Source organism: Dipodomys merriami, unplaced genomic scaffold (assembly GCF_024711535.1).
Source record: "Dipodomys merriami isolate MVZ:Mamm:240054 unplaced genomic scaffold, mDipMer1.0.p SCAF_2, whole genome shotgun sequence".
In the NCBI taxonomy this organism is placed as follows: Eukaryota; Metazoa; Chordata; class Mammalia; order Rodentia; family Heteromyidae; genus Dipodomys; species Dipodomys merriami.
In genome coordinates, this window is record NW_027203381.1 from 118399725 (window position 1) to 118418404 (window position 18680).

Consider the following 18680-nt stretch of genomic DNA (forward strand, 5'->3'; position numbering starts at 1 on the left):
GCAATCTTCCTCTTCCTTCCAAGTAGTAGCCTACAAAAGGCTGGGAGTGAAACACTAGTGGTAGACTGCTTGCTAGGAAGCAAGAGGTCCTGAATTCAAACCACAATGGGGGGGTGGGGGGTGGGACAGCAGCAAAAGAGCTGTAGTAATTCACAATAAGGGGGGGGGGGGGGGAGAGCAGCAAAAGAGCTGTAGTAATTAACAGCAAGGTACTATCATAAAAACAGACTCAAAGATGTAGAATGTAATAGCTAATTCCTGCCATCCTACCTACTTGGGAGGGAATCCAAGACAAAAGTTAGAAATACTCTATCAGAAAAGAGAAAGTGAGAATGGTGGTACATATCTGTCATGCCAGCTGGAGAAACACAGTCCAGGCTAGCCTGAGAAAAGAAGCAAGACCCTACTTCAAAAATAATCACAGCAGGGCTAGGAAGATGGCTCAGTGGTAGAGCGCTTGCCTCTGAGGCCCTGGGTTCGATTCCTCAGCCCCACATAAGCAAAAAGAAAAAAGCCGGAAGTGGTGCTGTGGCTCAAATGGTAGAGCGCTAGCCTTGAGCTGAAGACCTGAGGGACAGCGCCCAGGCCCAGAGTTCAGGCCCTGTGACCAAACTCAAAAAATAAAAAATAAAAAAAATAAAGAAAAAATAAACACAGCAGCCAGGCACCAGAGGCTCATACCCATCCTCCTAGCTACCTAAGAGGTCAAGACCTATGGGATCCAGGTTCAAAGCCAACAAAGGCAGAAAAGTCTACAGACTCCATCTCCAAAACAACCAGCAGAAAGCCAGGGTGGGTACATGGCTCTAGGCAGGTGGAGAGCTAGTAAGCAAGCCAAGTGAGCTTAGGACCTTGATTTCAAACCCCGGTACCAGTAAAAATAATGACATAAAATAACTAGAATGAATATCCACAGACCAACAGAACAAGAACCTAAAGGTAAAAAGCACACATCTACAGTCAACTGATCTTTGATAAAAGCACTACAAACATGAATTGTAGATGGACAGTCTTCAAAAACCTGTGCTGTAGAGCTGAACAACAGTTCATGCCTGTAATCCCAGTACTCAACAAGTGGAGGCTCAGGAAGGAGAATCATGATTTTTGACATCATACTTCACAAAATTAAAAACAAAATGAGAGAGAAATAATGCTGGTGAGGAAAATAGACATGCACATGAATTAATTTAAAAAAAGATACCCTCATCTCCTGTATATATGAACATCAACAAAGGAGATTCACACAAGGGCAAAGAATGTGGGTTAACAAAGTATAGGAAGGATAGGAAAAAGCTGACAGTATGGTTAGAAGAAGAAATAATCTCTGGTGTTCTCCTATAGATGATGATGATGATGATGATGATGATGATGATGCACTGTGCATCTCAAAAGGGCTAGAAGCTTGAGCATGGGAGCACACACCTACAATTGCAGCACTCAGGAGAGTAAGCAGTAGGATCACAAGTTCAAGGCCATTCTGACCTATAAGAACCTAGTTGGGCACCAGTGGTTCATGCCTGTAACCCTACCTACTGAGGAAGATGTGAGCTGAGGACCACAGCCGAGGCAGGACAGTCCATGAGACCCTTATCTCCAATAAACTACCAAAAAGCCAGACGGGGAGCTGTGGCCCGAGTGGCAGAGCACCGGTCTTGAGCAAAATAAGCTCAGGGATAGCACTCAGGCCCCTGAGTTCAAGCCCAAGGACTAGCACAAAATAAAAAGAACCTATCTCAAAAATAAAAAATTAGCAATACACATTGCCACGCACTTTCTGAGAGCCTATGTTTTGTCCTTAAAAAACATATTGGATCTCCTCAACTTAGCCTTCTCACTAGATCTTAAGGCTTGATACATAAGAGCAGAAAGAAGCAGGAGAAGATAACGCATTCATAAATAATTTATACATGTGCTAATATACAATATTTAGTAATATCATAAACCTACCCTAAGATCTATTTTCCTCCATGGCTCTTTGCTAGGGTTTAATTCATAAATGTTATTTCTTCTGACAGCTTCAATATAAGCTTCATGACCCTGGCGAAAATAGATTACCTAGAAAAGAAAGTACAGAAGTAAAGTTAACAGAAATATATAGAGCATTTAAATTGTTTCCATACTCATGTTTTGAGTGTGATTACTCTCACCTCATCACCCATTTGAGGAACAAAGGGAGACTTGCGCAGTGTGGTGTCCGTTATCCACACAGGAGGATGGAATTCATACAGATGCTCCAAGTCTGCAAGCTCTGCGGGAGTCATCCTCCCCAAACTCTGCCAAAGGGAAGAGCACAAAGCTTGGGAGAAGAGGAAGGGTAAGGCCATTCTGTCCCTAGAGATGATCCACTTTCAGGTCTTCTGAAATTGTACTCCTAACAAACTTTCCTATCACTTTCAAGAGGAGGTGAGAGAGGATTGGAGGGGAAGGAATTGTGTGTCACCTGGAAGACTGAGTCAGCGAAGCACTAGCCTTGCTCCTTGCTCACTGGCAAAATGCTAAGGAAAGTAAGTACCACGCATGAGCACATCCAAACAACTAGCTGTAAGGAGACACACCTGCGGTAAGGAACTGACATAGCAGCCAATGGGCACTTGAGTGCATTTGGAAAAACATAATGTATCCTGTCGCCCTCAGATGACTGCACCTTGGTCACGTTTTCAACTTTATAAGCCAAAGTCACCCAGACAGTTAGCTTCCAAATTCGTAACTTATTAAAACACAAAACAACTCCTGTTTGTTCTTGTAAATACCTAAGTTTTAGAGATTTTGTTACACAGTAAAGGGAATATAAAGATTTAACTCTTCCAAGAGAACTATCTGCCTGACATGAGTACCTACTGTGTACATATTATAAAGGAACAGCAATGTTATTACAATCAGAGAAAAATAACAAGACAGAACATTTAAAATAAAAATGGTAAACATAGCAATAACAGGTTTAGTCATGGTAATCTCAGCTATTTGAGAGATAAGGGAGATCACAGTTTGAGGCCAGTCTGGGCAAAATGTTAGCTAAGACCTCATCTCAAAAAAAGCCAGGAGCCAGTGGTTTAGGCCTATAATCCTAGCTACTTAGGAGACTGAGATCTGAGAATCTTAGTTGAAGGCCAGTCCAGGAAGAAAAGTCTATCAGACTCTTATCTCCAATTAATCAAGGAGAAAAAAAAAATACAGACACAGACACAAGACACAAGACACACACACACACACACACATGCACGCACGCACGCACGCACGCACGCACACAACCAGAAGTGGAGCTATAGTTCAAATGGTACAGTGCTTGCCTAACATGCATTAAGGCCTGGGTTCCATTCCTCAGTACCACATAAACAGAAAAAGCCAAAGTAGCACTGTGGCTCAACTGGTAGCATAGTAACCTTGAATAAAAGCTCAGGTACAGTGCCAAGACCCTGAGTTCAAGCCCTAGGACTGGTTCCCCCACCAAAAAATTCTTAGGGACAGCACCCCAGTTCAAGCCACAGGACCAGCACACATATAGAAAAAAACAGTAAGACGGCCATGGTTCAAAAAGCCTGGGATTTCAAATAAGCAAGACATAGGTAAAAGGACTCCAGGTTGGGAAATATGACGCCATGCCTACAAAATAACTAAAGCAAAAAAGATCTGCATATGTGGCTAAAGCAGTAAAGTGTCTGCCTCTCAAGCATAAACCCTAAGTTCAAACCCCAGTACCACAAAACAATATTTAAAAAAAAAAATTGTATGCCGGGTACAGGTGGCTCTCACCTGTAATCCTAGCTACTTAGGAGGCTGAGATCTGAGGATCGTGGTTCAAAGCCAGCCCAGGCAGGGAACTCCATGAGACTCCTATCTCCAATTAACCACCAGAAAACCAGAAGTGGAGCAATGGCTCAAATGGTAGAGCTCTAGCCTTGAGCAAAAGAAAATCAAGAAGAGTGCTCAGGAACTGAGTTCAAGCCCCAGGACTGGCAAAAAAAAAGCAACTGCAGACAAAATCGGATGATAGCATCTAAACATGCCTTGGAAGCCCTTCTATTGTTGGTGTGTTATGGTGAACTATAAGCAAAACAGAGCTTTCTTTTTAGGTTTCAGATTTGGAAAGGTGTGATACTCCTCAGGCTCAGTGGAAATGAATCAGTGTTATATAAAGGATCTTACCCTGAGGAAAGAGGAGTGTAAAGAAAGAAATAAGTGGGCCTGAGAAGGTGGCTCAGTGGTAGAGTGCTTGCCTTGCATGCACAAGGCCCTTGGTTCGATTTCTCAGCACCACATAAGCAAAAAAGCAGGAAGTGGGGCTTAGGCTCAAGTGGTAGAGCACTAATCTATAGCTGAAGAGCTGAGGGACAGTGCCCAGGCTCAGAGTTCAGGCCCCACAGAGAGAGAGACAGAGACAGAGAGAGAGACAGAGAGAGACAGAGAGAGACAAGAGAGAGAGACAGAGAGAGAGAGAGAGAGAGAGAGACAGACAGACAGACAGAAAGAGAGAGACAGAGAGACAGAGAGAAAGAGAGAGACAGACAGACAGACAGAGAGAGAGAGAGAGAGAGAGAGAGAGAGAGAGAGAGAGAGAGAGAGAGAGGCTGGGATGGAGGCTCAGGGACCCAGTGCTTACCTAGCAGCAATGAGGCCCTCTGTTCAACACACAGCACCCCAAGTTAATTTATTCATAAATTATTTTAAAACACACACATACAGAGACAGAAGGGGAAAAAGAAAAGAAACAAAAAAAAGTTTCAACTTCTCAAAGATTTCTGGTTACTAGATATATAAAACATCACAGCAACAGAATGTACATACTGTATTTCTAAAAGACACATTTCTTACCTCATTTCTAGGCTTACTTTCTTTCTTTCTCTTCCGTCTTCTCTTTGGGGGAGATAAATTCTCAGTAGACAGTTCATCCTCTGAACTACTACAAAATCGAGTGATTCGTCTACGACATGACATCCTTAAAGGAGGTTGCAAATTAATTCCTGCATCTGCTGTCCAATCTGAGTATCTAGATGAAGAGTCACTGGAAGAGGAGAATGTTTTAAATTGCATAGGACCAGAACCAAAGCACTAATAGCAAGTTAATCATATAATCCTGAGGGGAGACAGGAGAGAGAACACAGAAAGAGGGAAAATGAGATCCCAATGAGGTATAACTTGAACATCCTGCCCACAGGATAGAGTACACCAAAAATCATGACAAAGGTGGAGAAAAGGAGAGGTCATCGCTGACACTGAACGTAAGGGAAGAATGTAAACACAAGTGAGAAATCCTTCTGAGAGCTGATGGAAGTCACTACTCTCAGAAAACAAAGTCCGTTAGACAGCAAAGATCAACTGTCTGTTAGACAGCAAAGAACTCTAAGAGAAGCCCCCACTACACTGTGCTGGAGAAAGCTGAGGATTAGGCAAGAGATCATCTAAGTCATCAATGGCTACACTGAGAAGCCCCAGGCAAACACACACAGAAAGCTGTTAAATGAGGCTTGCTCTGATATGATAGAAATCAAAGAATGGACTTCAGCTTCAACATACACTAGAGGATAAGAAGAGTCAAAGGAAACTAGAAATGAAAAGCTACCTCATGGCCCACAATTACTTTCATCAACCCCCAAAACGGGGTGAGAGATTTTACGAGAGCCATCCTCAGCCCAGTCCACAATAACTCCCTCAATCTCTAAACCCTCAACAGGATGCCGGTGGCTCACACCTGTCATCCTAGCTACTCAGGAGGCTGAGACATGAGGATAGTGACTTGAAGACAGGCCAGGCCGGAAGGTCCGTGAGACTAACCACCAAAAAGCTAGAAGTGGAGCTCTAGCTAGCCTTGAGCAAAAAAGTTCTGAGATAGGATGCAGGCTTTGAGTTCAAGCCCCAGGACTTGCACAAAAAGAAAAAAAGAAACAAAAATAAAACCCCTCAGAAATGTCGCTTTTATAAGAAAAATTGAAGTGAATAAAAAATGTAATACAGGCACAGAACGATAGTCACCAGGAGACAGGGAAAAGGTGGAGTGAGGAATTATTTAATGAGTAAAGAGTTTTAGATCTACAAGACAAAAAGGATTCTGGAGGCGGTAGCATAACAAAGTGAATTAATACTGAAATTCACACTCAAAAAAGGTTAAGAGAGAATGCGTACTTGCCACAAATCAAAATTTTACAAAACAGTGAACACACCTACCTATGTTCAACACTCTACATCAGCCACCAATCATATTGGAGGTGCAGAAGACAAAAAAGGAAGCAGAGTACATGACTGAACTGGGTCAAGACAAAAAAAAAGCAACTAACAAAAATAATTTTGAGTGATCTGTAAGTAGCAGAATTTTCTGGACATGGTTAAGAATAATTTATATAGACAGAAGAGAGATTAATGTCAAGATTCCTGGCTTGAATGACTTTTATCAAGTTGACAAACACAGCCTGACATGCTAGTCATACTAAAATTTAGATCCCAATGGATAAAATTATAGCACAGTAATAAATACATTTATATATTAGTGGTTTCATCACATATACTTTCAACACTCATCTTTTAAAATATAGCATCAGGCCAAGATAGTAATCTTTTTTTTTTTTTTTTTTTTTTTGTCGGTTGTGGGACTTGAACTCTGGGCCTGGGCACTGTCCGTCAGCTCTTCAGCTCAAGGCGAGTGCTCTACCACTTGAGCTACAGCACCACTTCCAGTTTTCTGGTGGTTTATTGGAGATAGGAGTCTCATGGTCTCTCCTGCCCGGGCTGGCTTTGAACTGAGATCCTCAGATCTCAGCCTCCTGAGTAGCTAGGATTACAGGCGTGAGCCACCAGCGCCTGGCAAGATAGTAATCTTTTTGAGGGGCTTGACCGAGGCACTGGCTAGCACTCTACCCCTGAAGACACAGCTCCCCTTCGAACTTTTTTTTTTTTTTTTTTTGTCGGTCGTGGGGCTTGAACTCTGGGCCTGGGCGTTGTCCCTTAGCTCTTCAGCTCAAGGCGAGCGCTCTACCACTTGAGCTACAGCGCCACTTCCGGTTTCTGGTGGTTTTTTTATTGGAGATAGGAGTCTCACGGTCTCTCCTGCCCGGGCTGGCTTTGAACCGTGATCCTCAGATCTCAGCCTCCTGAGTAGCTAGGATTACAGGCGTGAGCCACCAGCGCCCGGCCCCTTCGAACTTTTTAAAAGTTTAATAGACATAAGAGTCTCATGGACTTTCCTGCTCAAATTGGCTTCGAACCTCAAGATCTCAGCCTCCTGAGTAGCTAGGATTACAGATGTGAGCCACCAGAGCCCAACGGAAGTAATTTTTTGTTTTACTTTTTTGGTCAATCCTGGGGCTTGAACTCAGGGACTAGGCTTTATCCCTGAGCTCTTTTGCTCAAGATTAGCATTCTACCACTTTGAGGCACAGCACCACTTCCAGTTTTTGGTAGTTAATTGGAGATAATGGTCTTATAGATGGGCTGGAAATGCATCTTAGTGGTAGAGTGCTGGCCTAGCATGCATGAAGCCATGGGTTCAATTCCTCAGTACCACATAAACAGAAAAAGCCAGAAGTGGCACTGAGGCTCAAGTGGTAGAGTGCTAGCCTTGAGCAACAGAAACTCAGAGACAGTGCCCAGGCCCTGAGTTCAAGCCTCAGGACAAAAAAAAATAAAAAGTTTTATGAACTGTCCTGCTCTGGCTTTGAACCACAATTCTCAGATCTCAGCCTGCTGAGCAGGTATGATTACAGGTGTGAGCCACTGGTGCCCACTTAAAGTAATAGTTTTAATAAATATTATTTCCTACTGACAATTCAAATAAAGATCTTCAGAGTAATTTTATAGAAAGTTATTAATCCAGTATTGTTCTTTTAAATGTATTTAGAATTCAGTGTTAATTGTTCTATATTTGCAGTTCTGTATTTGCTATTTAAATATAGTTCCCATCCATGGCTATGACAAAAAACAATTAAAAACAGGTACCTTGAACTTTCACTGTAACTTTCACTTTTTCTATCACTTTTCCATTCGTCATCGTCTGAAGAACAAGAACCTTCACTCTGATCACAGGAAGTCTCCTAAGTTTTGAGGTGAGAGAAAAATCTTGATTGCTTAAAGTCAATAACATGTCGTTAAAAAACAAATCATCCCAAAAGATTTAAAATATGAGCCAGGTGCAGGTGGCTCGTGCCTATAACCATAACTACTTAGGAGGCTGAGATTTGGGGATCATGATTCAAAGTCAACCTGGGAACAGAAGTCTATGAGACCCCTATCACCAATTAACCACCAAAAAGCCAGAAGTAGAGCTATGACTCAAGTAGGCACAGTACTAGCTTTACAGAGAGGAAAAAAAACCTCAGGAACAGCTTTCAGGCCCTGAGCTAAGCCTCAGGACCATCACAACAAAACAAAAACAAGCAAACAAAAACAAAAAAAAAACATTAAAATGTATAGGAACTATGATAACTGGTTAACAAAAACAGCAGGATAAACTTGAAATAAAAGGCAGTTTTCTTTACTAAATCCTATTCTCTGACACAGGTCAAATGAGTAATTTGTGAGATTTAACCCTGCCACTAACAGGAAGGGAGGAAGTAATCAACAAGCCATTTGCTGATGGGCCCCGTGGATGTGTGGGGTTTCCCTGGGCAGGTGTGTGAGGGCATGTGGCTACAGTGTCACTTCCCAGGCCTCCGGGCAGGAAGGTGAGCTCATGGCTGGCATCTGTGTATCTTTGTTGGTAGGGTTAAATTATTTGCCCATTTGAAACTAAGTTTTTTCCTTCATTAAGCTGAGTTCTAAGAGTATATTTTTAAAATTAGAGTACACAGTTCAATAAAAAGTACATTTTCCTTAGCCTTTTATCAGATGAGTTTTGTAAAGATATACTTCCAGTTTTGTCTTTTTGTTTTCTTAACAGTATCTTTCTCAGAATAATACATCTTCATTTTAATGTAGTCCAAATGATCAATTTTAGTTTATCTAAGATATCATTACACCTAGACAAGGCAATAATAAACAAGATGGCCTCTGATATCCCAACTACAGTACAAGGCCATCTATGAGCTCTCATTGAGATACCCCAGACAATCCAGTTAGCTGAGGTGAAATCAATGCACTCACTGTCTGTCCCTGCTATAAAATGGAGAATCCCCTGACTACCTGGTCCCGTGGAATGATGAACACCCTCAGAGGGGCCTGGTTCTGACCCTTTCTGGTATTTTCCAATGTTTCTCACTGGTCTTAACCTGCTATTCTGTGTCTCTGTAGCAGAGTTTCTCCTCCTCCTCCTCCTCCTCAAATGCCACGACAGCTGGTTATGTCACAGGGCCTCCAGGCTCATCCATGACCTGAACCACAGCTGTCCCCATCAAGAACAAGAGCAACAGACTCTAGACCTGGGTCCATTCCCAATACCAGAGGAAAAAGCCATAGTAACTTTAACCTCTCACTCCCTAAGGAAATTCAGGGTCTTGAGACCTTGATGGGGTAGGATAGGTAGCAGTTAGCCATAAAGCAAAGGAGGAACCTAAAATGGAGGATGAGATCACAAGGTCTTTGACAAAGAACCTTGTAATTAAACTTTGCAACCAGCCTAGGTGGCCGACCAAGGTCTTCGAATGTCACTAAGATTGTCTTCTACAGATTCGTGAAAGGCTTCATTCCAGATTCTTTTCAACCAGGATCTAGACACCCATGGCTCATGCCTATATTTACAGAGATAGAAGGCTGCAATGGAGAAGAGAGAGGCTCCAGGTCAGCCCATGAAGGAAAAATCTGCAAGACTCCATCTCAACTTAAGATGGTGAATACCTATCATCCCAGTTAATAAAGGGCTGGAGGACTCAGCAGCCAAGTTCCTGCCTAGAAAATTTAAGACCGGGCCTGGGAAGGTGGCTCAGTGGTAGAGCGCTTGCCTTGCATGCTCGAGGCCCTGGGTTCGATTCCTCAGCACCACATAAGAAAAAAGAAAAAAGCCAGAAGTGGTGCTATGGCTCAAGTGGTAGAGCACTAGCCTTGAGCTGAAGAGCTGAGGAACAGTGCCCAGGCCCAGAGTTCAGGCCCCACTACCGGACCAAAAAAAAAAAGAAAATTTAAGACCAACTTCAAACCCCAAAGCTAAAAACATAGAAATAGTAATAATAATAATAATCATTACTTTAAAGCCTGGCCAAATCTCAATTAAGCATCTACCTTTGTGTTTTTTATTAACATGTTAACATATGTCAATTTTTTATATTTATATTAGTTGTGACAAGCAGGAAGAATGACATTTGCCTATATGTATACAAAGTATCTGAATCAATCCCCAACACTTCCTCTCTTACCCCCTCTTAGCACATAATTTAAGTGAAAAAGGCCAAGCAAAATATCTACAGTGCATTTTGTGTAATAGTAATATATAAATATATCTGATTTAAAGACACAGAATATAAAGTGTAAACTAGAGAAATTTGTTACTAGGGAAGATAAGTGGGAAGGGAATGAGAAACGGATGGGAGGGTGCAATGAGGAAGAAAGGCTGGGAGAGGAGAGTGAGATAGGCAAGACATGATAGGAGAGACAGCCTCTTTTCCAAGTATTTTCACTCTAGACTTGGAATAAAAAAAATCATGTTGACAATTTGCAAAGAAGAGGAGAGACAGGATAAGCAACCAGCACCCAGTTTGAAGTTTAACTTCTGAGTGAGTATTTGGACTAAATGCTCTGGATAAGCCAGGAGCCAGTAGTTCATGCCAGTAATTCTAGCTACTCAGGAGGCTGAGATCTGAGGATCGCAGCTCAAAGCCAGCCCAGGCAGGAAAGTCCATGAGACTCTTATCTCCAATTAACCACCTGAAAACCAGAAGTGGGGCTGTGGCTCATAGTGGTAGAACGCTAGCCTTGAGCTGAAGAGCTTAGGGACAGCACCCAGGCCCAGATTCAAGACCCATGATGTATGTGGGGGCGGGGGGGGGGGGGGAATACTCTGGATAACAACAAAGAAACTGTAGATAACCACCACAGGATAGATAACCACCACAAATACATAGCTAAGTGGATCTGAAACTACTTTCTGTGTATGCTAGAATTAGGCAGATGCTTATTTCATGGCCAACAGAATATGCTTTTCCAAGAGGAGGAAGAGGGTGGCACCAAGCATAATGATACAGGCCTGTGATCCTAGCACCAGGGCATCTAAAACGAGGGTCTTGAGCCTAGGCTACACAGGGAGACACTGTCACACAAAAGATATAGGGCCTGTAAACTAAACTCTAGGCTACTCAGTCAAAATCATACTGTCAGTCAAAATCACACTGTGAAACTCCATTTTCTTATTTTCAAGTAAATAATTAAGATAAATTCATTTAGGATGATTGCAAATAATATTTTAAGTTTATTCTACTCACATGTCTTACAGAGCTTGAGGATTCATTTCCAGAAGAGAACTCACGCCGGCCAGTATTTCTTCTAGCATAATTAGTAGGATATTTACGTCTACATGTCCTCTGTCTAGACTGTGACACTGAAACCAATGATTCTGACTAAGACACAAAGAAACATGGAGATGAAAACCAATACCTAAAGTAAAAACACATCAACAAAATGGGCATTCTATCAAGTTCCCTACAGGAATTAAAGCGAAACAGTAAAGGCTTAAGAATGTTTTCTGAAATAGACAGAATGTTTGCCATATACTATTATCTCAAGTTGGTATTTTAACTTTTTTTTTTTTTTTGACAGTCCTGGGGCTTGAACTCTGGGCCTGGGCACGGTCCCTGAGCTTTTTTTTGCTCCAGGGTAGTGCTCTACCACTTGAGACACAGCGCCACTTCCTTCTTTTTGTTTATGTGATACTGAGTAATTGAAGCCAGGGCTTCATGCATGCTAGGCAAGCACTCTACCACTAAGCCATATTCCCAGCCCAGTATTTTAACTTTTAAAGGAGAGTCAGAAGAAACAAGAAAACAAGAAAAGGTCTAATAGATTAACATTTTTTTAACTTTCTTATACACTAACTGGCTCATCAGAAATGAGCTAAAATGCTAACTCAAGAAAAGGTGCAAGAATTCCAAGAACCACCCTATACACACACACAGTGTGTACATGCACATGTGTCAGCCAGGCAGTGAGATCAGGTGAATCATGGTACAAGGTCAGCTCAGGCAGAAGATTTCACAAGAATATGGTCAAAAAAGACTGTGTGCAACCATGAAAATAGAACAAGGAAACCTGTTCAAATTGTTTGAGAAGAGGAAAAGATAAGAGGTAGTGATGGAGTAAGATTGACTGGAATAAACTTGAAAATGTTACAATGAAATCCCCCTTAGTATAACTAATATAAGCTAGCTTTTAAAAAAAGGTAGCAGCTGGGAATGTGGCTTAGTGGTAGAGTACCTAGCATGCATGAAGCCCTGGATTCAATTCCTCAGCATCACATAAACAGAAGAAAATGGAAATGGCAATGTGGCTCAAGTGGTAGAGTGCTAGCCTTGAGCCAAAGCAACTCAGAGACAGTGCCCAGGCCCTGAGTTCAAGCCCCAGAACTGGAAAAAGAAAATAGCTTGTCCCCCATTGGCTCATGCCTATAATAATCCTACTACTCAGGAGACTGAGATCTGAGGCTCATGATTTGAAGCCAGGTCAGGCAGGAAAGTCCATGAAACTCTTATCCCCAATTAGTCACAGGAAAAACTGGAAGTAGCATTATGGCTCAAATGGTAGAAGTGCTAGCCTTGAGCAAAAAGGAGCTCAGGGACAGTGCCCAGGCCCAGAGTTGGAGCCCCAGGACCAGCAAAAAAAAAAAAGAAAAAAGAAAAGAAAAGAAAAAGAAAAAGAACGCATAACAACAAAACCAGTCACAGCAAACAAATCCATGAAAAGTATTATCTTCAATGACCCAGCAAAAAAGCTAGAAGTGAAATGAGGCATAAGTGATGGAGCATCAGCCGTCAGAAGATTTGGGTTCACTGAACTAACTAGGGCTTCTGCCCTTAAGACTGGAAAGTTTGGACTTTGGATTGACAAACAGGGAAGGGGTGAAAGGTACAAAGAGAAGCCAGGATATTTGTGTTAGATCTCAGCTGAAAAGCACTCAGTCCCGGGGCTGGGAAGGTGGCTCAGTGGTAGAGTGCTTGCCTAGCATGCATGCAGCCCTGGGTTCGATTCCTTAGCACCACATAAGCAGAAAAAGCTGGAAGTGGTGCTGTGGCTCAAGTGGTAGAGCACTAGCCTTGAGATGATGAGCTAAGGGACAGCGCCCAGGCCCAGAGTTCAGGCCCCATGCCTAGCAAAAAAAAAAAAAAAAAAGCACTCAGTCCCATCTTGTCCTCTATGGAGAATTCCAGCAGTCTACTCAAGGGGGGAAAAAAAGAGAGCAAAAAGCTGGGCAGTAGCTCCTATTACTCAGGAGGTTGAGATCTGAGGGAGGATCGTGGTTTTTTGAAGCCAACCTTAGGCAGAAAGTTCAGGAGACTATCTTCAATTAATCACCAGAAAACAAGAAGTGTTACTGTGGCTCAAAGTGGTAGAGTGCTAGCCCTGAGCTCAGGGATATGCTGGCTGAGTTCAAGCCCCACAACCCACGAGAGAGAGAGAGAGAGAGAGAGAGAGAGAGGGGGGGGAGAGAGAGAGAGGGAGAGAGAGAGAGAGAGAGAGAGGAGGTGGTATGTGGTGGGGATTGTTTGTAATTAGTACCTTTTAGATGAAAAATGTTCTGCCATTTGTTCTGCAGGGCTACTTAAAACCTGGCCTATCACTTATTTTTCCTAACCAAATCACTGTGATTGTCCATCAAAGTCTCTTTGTGGTCACTGCACTGTCCCCTCACTTAACAGAGATCTAAACTTCTGATTTTTGTCAGTGCTGTATACTATTATCATACCTTGCCAAAGTTTCAAGATCTTACACCAAAGGTAAAACCTATATAAACTGTGTAACTGTGACTGTTGCCCACTCTTTTGTATGTTACATGTATTTGTTTCCCAAATACATTAGCCTTCTAGAATGCAAAAACAACAACAACAAACAAACAGCTAGGCTGGCATCCACTAAACTGAAACTGATGGTGACACTAACCTTTTACAGGCTTCTGTAACATCGAGAGCTGATGGTGTGGCATAATGCTGTCAATCATCATTATTATTCTGAAAATGCTGTACACAATAGAAATACTATTCTCTCAACTGCTAACCTATTTTTCACAATTTTAACCATAACTACTTTAAGGCATTTCCCCTTTCCCATCCATTCTGTGATACATTCGTGGGGCTTGAACTCTGGGCCTGAACACTGTCCCTCAGCTCTTCAGCTCAAGGCTAGCACTCTACCACTTGAGCCACAATGCCCCATCCAGTTTCTGAGTGGTGACTTTCCTACCCGAACTGGCTCTGAACCACGATCCTCAGCAATCCTCAGTTCTATGCCACCTGAGTACCTAGGATTAGAGGCGTGAGCCACCAGCACCCGGTCTGTGATCCTTTTTTCTAAATAAAGCATTTGGAATGAGAGCCATGAAAAATGACTATAAGTTTTATCTGTCAACCAAGTTTGCTTTTGAAATTCTTGCTTTTATTAGTTTTATTATTTTCCTTGTAAAACTTCTTAACTGTTCTCAGTTGACAGTCTGAGCAACATTTTTGAGAGGCTAGGACATCATTTACAGGGAAGACAGAATTAATAATGGACACCAAGTGAGCCTGTATAAGAACCTTTAAAATCTTCTACATGCTTAAATTAGGCCAAAAGGGTCTTACTGATCTGCCTGATCTGTTACTTCTCATCTGAACTGGTTGGGATCAGACCATGTGGGAACAAGTTCATCCTAGAGACAAGAAGCCATTAGCCATACCACCAGAGGATTACTCAACACGTCTCCAGGAAAGACAATTCATTCAAACGACAGTTTGGGAGAAAATTTTCAACATGAAAAACTTCCATATCCAAATGGAGTGACTCATCCCAATCCTTAGAAGAATGGGTTCCAGTCTTTATGAAGCATGGTTTCATTAAGCTCGACCACTGAACACTAAAGCCAGCCTTTCCAGGAACCTCTCAGAGAAAGCAAACTCTTATTTTTGGCAAAGGCATTCTATTTAAGTAGAGACAAAAATAACTACTTCTACTACCGTCTAACATGTTTAGAGATTCAAACTCTTGAAAACAAATTCAAAAATGGTGTGTTCTGAACAATTTATGTAATTGTTTTGGACTTTTACTCTTATTTGTGTTCTGCTTTATAACTGGTATGCTCTACCTATTACAATTTGTCTCCTTCTCTTATACCAAATTACTATAGGCCAAGAAACTTACAAGCAAGACTAGATGACACTTTAGCTTCCTCAAGACTGAGAAATTTTCAAATATATGGGGAAAACTGTAACACAGACTTAAAAGGTTTTTTTTGAAAGGCACTGACCTCTTACTTGGACCTATGAGGTATCTAAAAGCAAGAGAAAAGCATGGCATCACAGCTCTTACTTCAAATCTATGTCCTGTGCTCTGAGCTAGTCATCTTGAACTCATCTAGAACCGACATATAGAAAGACAAATGGTAAGTATTCACAAAACAGGACTGGAAAACTGAACTCAAAGAAAACAAACAGCAGGAGCTCCTCAGAACAGACCACTCCACTCACCAGAAACAATGACTCCTTTACCCTGATGACAACTGCTACAGAAACTTTCTGAGATAACCACCAAGCCATACCTGTTACTCAGACATTATACGCAGACCTTTATACCTCCTGCTAGACTACTTTGTCTACTTAAACATAAAGCTCAAGTATTTATTCATAGATGTCTAAAGATCTGCTGAAGTACTTACTTCACCTCTCAGATGCCGTGTAATTATTAAATCTTTTCCTACCTTTCAAAACATACACACACAACACACACATACATAAGCATATACGCACAACGGACAGAAGGAATAGAAGAAACAAGAAGAAAGGGACAGAAGAAAAAGGAAGGGGGAGAAGGACAATAAAGGGGAGGTAGGGAGGGGAGAGGAAGAAAAAGGAAGGGAGGGAGGGAGGAACAGAGGGAGGGAAAGAAATGGAAAAGGGAGGGAAGGAAATAGGAAAGGGAGGGAGAGAAGGGGAGGAGAGATGAGGAAGAGGGAGAGGGGGGCAAAGAGGGGAAGGGAAGGATGGAGGGAAGGAGAAGGAAGAAAGGAAAGAAGAGAAAGAAGGGGAGGGGTAAGGGAAAAAGTGAGAGGGGAAGGAAGGAAAGGAAGAAAGGAATGAAGGAAGGAACAAAGGGATGAAGGAAACAAACCCTGGAAAAACCAAAAACTAAAAGCTCAAGAAACAAAAAGGAAGCAACAGAAAACATCTAATATATATTAAACTAGAGAGAAGATAAAAATAGGAAGTATACAAGTAAACACTAACCAAAGAAAACTAATACAGCTAAATTAACAATAGAAAGTCTTAACAAAAGAGCATTAAGGTAAAAAAATGACAATTCACAATAACGATATCAGACAATCACTTGCAATCATTTCTTTTAACACGGTTAAGCACTAGGCAACTTTGCTAAGTTTTAGCTCTATTATTTGAAAATCCAAGTAAGAAAATCTTAAGTGAAGCTGGGCACCGGTGGCACATGCCTGTAATCCTAGCTACTCAGGAGGCTGAGATCTGAGGATCACAGTTCAAAGCCAGCCGAGGCAGGAAAGTCCCTGAGACTCTTATCTCCAATAAACCACTAAAAAACCAGAAGCGGCGCTGTGGCTCAAGCAAGTGGAGTGCTCGCCTTGAGCTGAAGAGCACAGGAATAGCGCCCAAGCCCAGAGTTCAAGTCCCACCACCAACCAAAAAAAAAAAAAAAAAAAAGAAAAGAAAATCTGAAGTGAAACATTGTATATCATCAGAAAATTACTAATATGCGATAAATCAAAGGTACATTCCAAATTTCATTTCAAATTCACTTATCCCTAAGAAAACAGACTTTAAGCCAGGCTCTGGTGGCTCACACCTGTAATACTAGCTACTCAGGAGGCTGAGATGTGAGGATTGTGCTGCAAAGCCAGCCTGGGCATCAAAGTCCATGATACTTGGACGTGGCGCTGTGGCTTAAAGTGATAGAGCGCTTGCTTTGAGCAAAAAAGCTCAGAGACAGGGCCCTGAGATCAAGCCCCATGATGGGCCAAAACACAAATATATTTGTTACCTTTTGTGAGAGCTGAAGAGTCTTTCTTTTCCTTCCTTGTATATAGAGATTTCTTTCTGCCTCACCTTTCTCCATCCGAAAGTCTTCCAACTTCCTAAAAAATTTAACCAGTTACAATGGTTATGCAACTGTTATCAACAATAAAAAGTAATCCCTTAATTAACTTACCATTCCTGGGTAAATTTTTTCTTTTTCTTTTTGGTCTGGCTAGAACTCGGGACCTGCAGCTTGATTGCTTGCTGGCACTCTTATCCAGTGAGTCATCTTACAGCCTATTTTTTTCTCCTTTGGATAGACAACTGGATATTGAGCCTGTCATATTTGTTTACACAGGCTGGCCTTACATCTTGATCTCTCTGCTTGCTGAATCGACAGGACTACAGTTGTCCACTGATGCTCAGAAAAGTCTACTTTAAAATTAACACATAAGCCAGATGCCAGTCGCTCACACATGTAATCCTAGCTACTCAGGATGTTAAATCTTAGAAATGTGGGGTGGGGCTGGGTAGAATATACATATAATACATACACTAAGGCTGAGTACCGGTGACTCACACCTGTAATCTTAGCTACTCAAGAGGCTGAGATCAGAGGATCATGGCTCAAAGCCAGCCCATTGAGGAAAGTCCATGAGACTCTTATATCCAATAAATTATTCTAAAAAAAAAAAAGCCAGAAGTGGCGCTGTGACTCAAGTGGTAGAATGCTGGCCTTGAACAAAAGAAGCTCAGTCACAGAGCCCAGGCCCAGAGTTCAAGACTCAGGACGAGCAAAAATTAAAATTAAAAAACCTCAGGAATGGCACACCTAGGCCCCTGAGTTCAAGCCCCAAGACAGGCACAAAAATAGTAGTAATAATAATAAAAGGAAAAAATTGGAGGTCTACAGATGAAACAAAACTGAGAATGAAAAAAATTCCCAGAGTAAAAAACTTAATAATTTTGACATTTTTCTACCACAATAAAAAGCATATTACCATACAAGAAGGGGTGACATTATCCAAAAAAAGAAATGTGCTTGTTACCTGTCTTATGAAATGGTAACCCCTCTATACACCACTTTAACAATAACAATGAAATTTTTTTAAAGCATATTACCACTCAGTAAATCTCCATGATTATTTACACAACTAATGGAATAAAGAATATTCACAAGACTGTATTCTAGATATAAGCAATGTAAATAGATATCCTAAAACAAACCTAAATATGCCTAGTGGTACCTCAGGCACAACCACTCTACGTTTCCAAGCCTGGAGATCACGTTCTGTAGCAATCTGACTCCGTGGAGCATTCTGATGCATTTGACGAACACCTTCAACTTGCCCACTACGACGCAGACCAATATTTGGAGGAGACTGGATCTCTAAACTTTGTCTTCTAAAACCTAAGAAAAATTATCCAAAAAATGAGTCCAAATAAACTCAAATTAATATGCATTCAATGTACCCTATATTCTACCTAGTTCAACATCATCTGCCAAAAGCAAATAAAACTACTTACTGACAAAACTTTCTAAGAAAACTCTAAATGTAACAAAGATCAAAATGTAAAATACAATCAATAAGTGTTAAAGCTCAATTT

The 18680-nt window shown here is 41.5% G+C and overlaps 1 protein-coding gene across 2 annotated transcripts in view; it reads right to left on the reverse strand.

Annotated features, from left to right (window-relative positions):
• The window catches only part of Brwd1 (bromodomain and WD repeat domain containing 1), a 96871-nt gene that overhangs the window by 40782 nt on the left and 37409 nt on the right, over window positions 1-18680 (reverse strand). For both annotated transcript variants that reach the window (XM_070030696.1, XM_070030697.1), the window contains exons 19-25: window positions 18300-18483; window positions 17098-17191; window positions 11334-11468; window positions 7924-8018; window positions 4810-4999; window positions 2148-2273; window positions 1948-2055 (exon numbers count right to left, since the gene is read on the reverse strand). In XM_070030696.1, the coding sequence (XP_069886797.1) occupies window positions 1948-2055; window positions 2148-2273; window positions 4810-4999; window positions 7924-8018; window positions 11334-11468; window positions 17098-17191; window positions 18300-18483 (932 nt within the window). The remainder of the gene's footprint in view (window positions 1-1947; window positions 2056-2147; window positions 2274-4809; window positions 5000-7923; window positions 8019-11333; window positions 11469-17097; window positions 17192-18299; window positions 18484-18680) is intronic.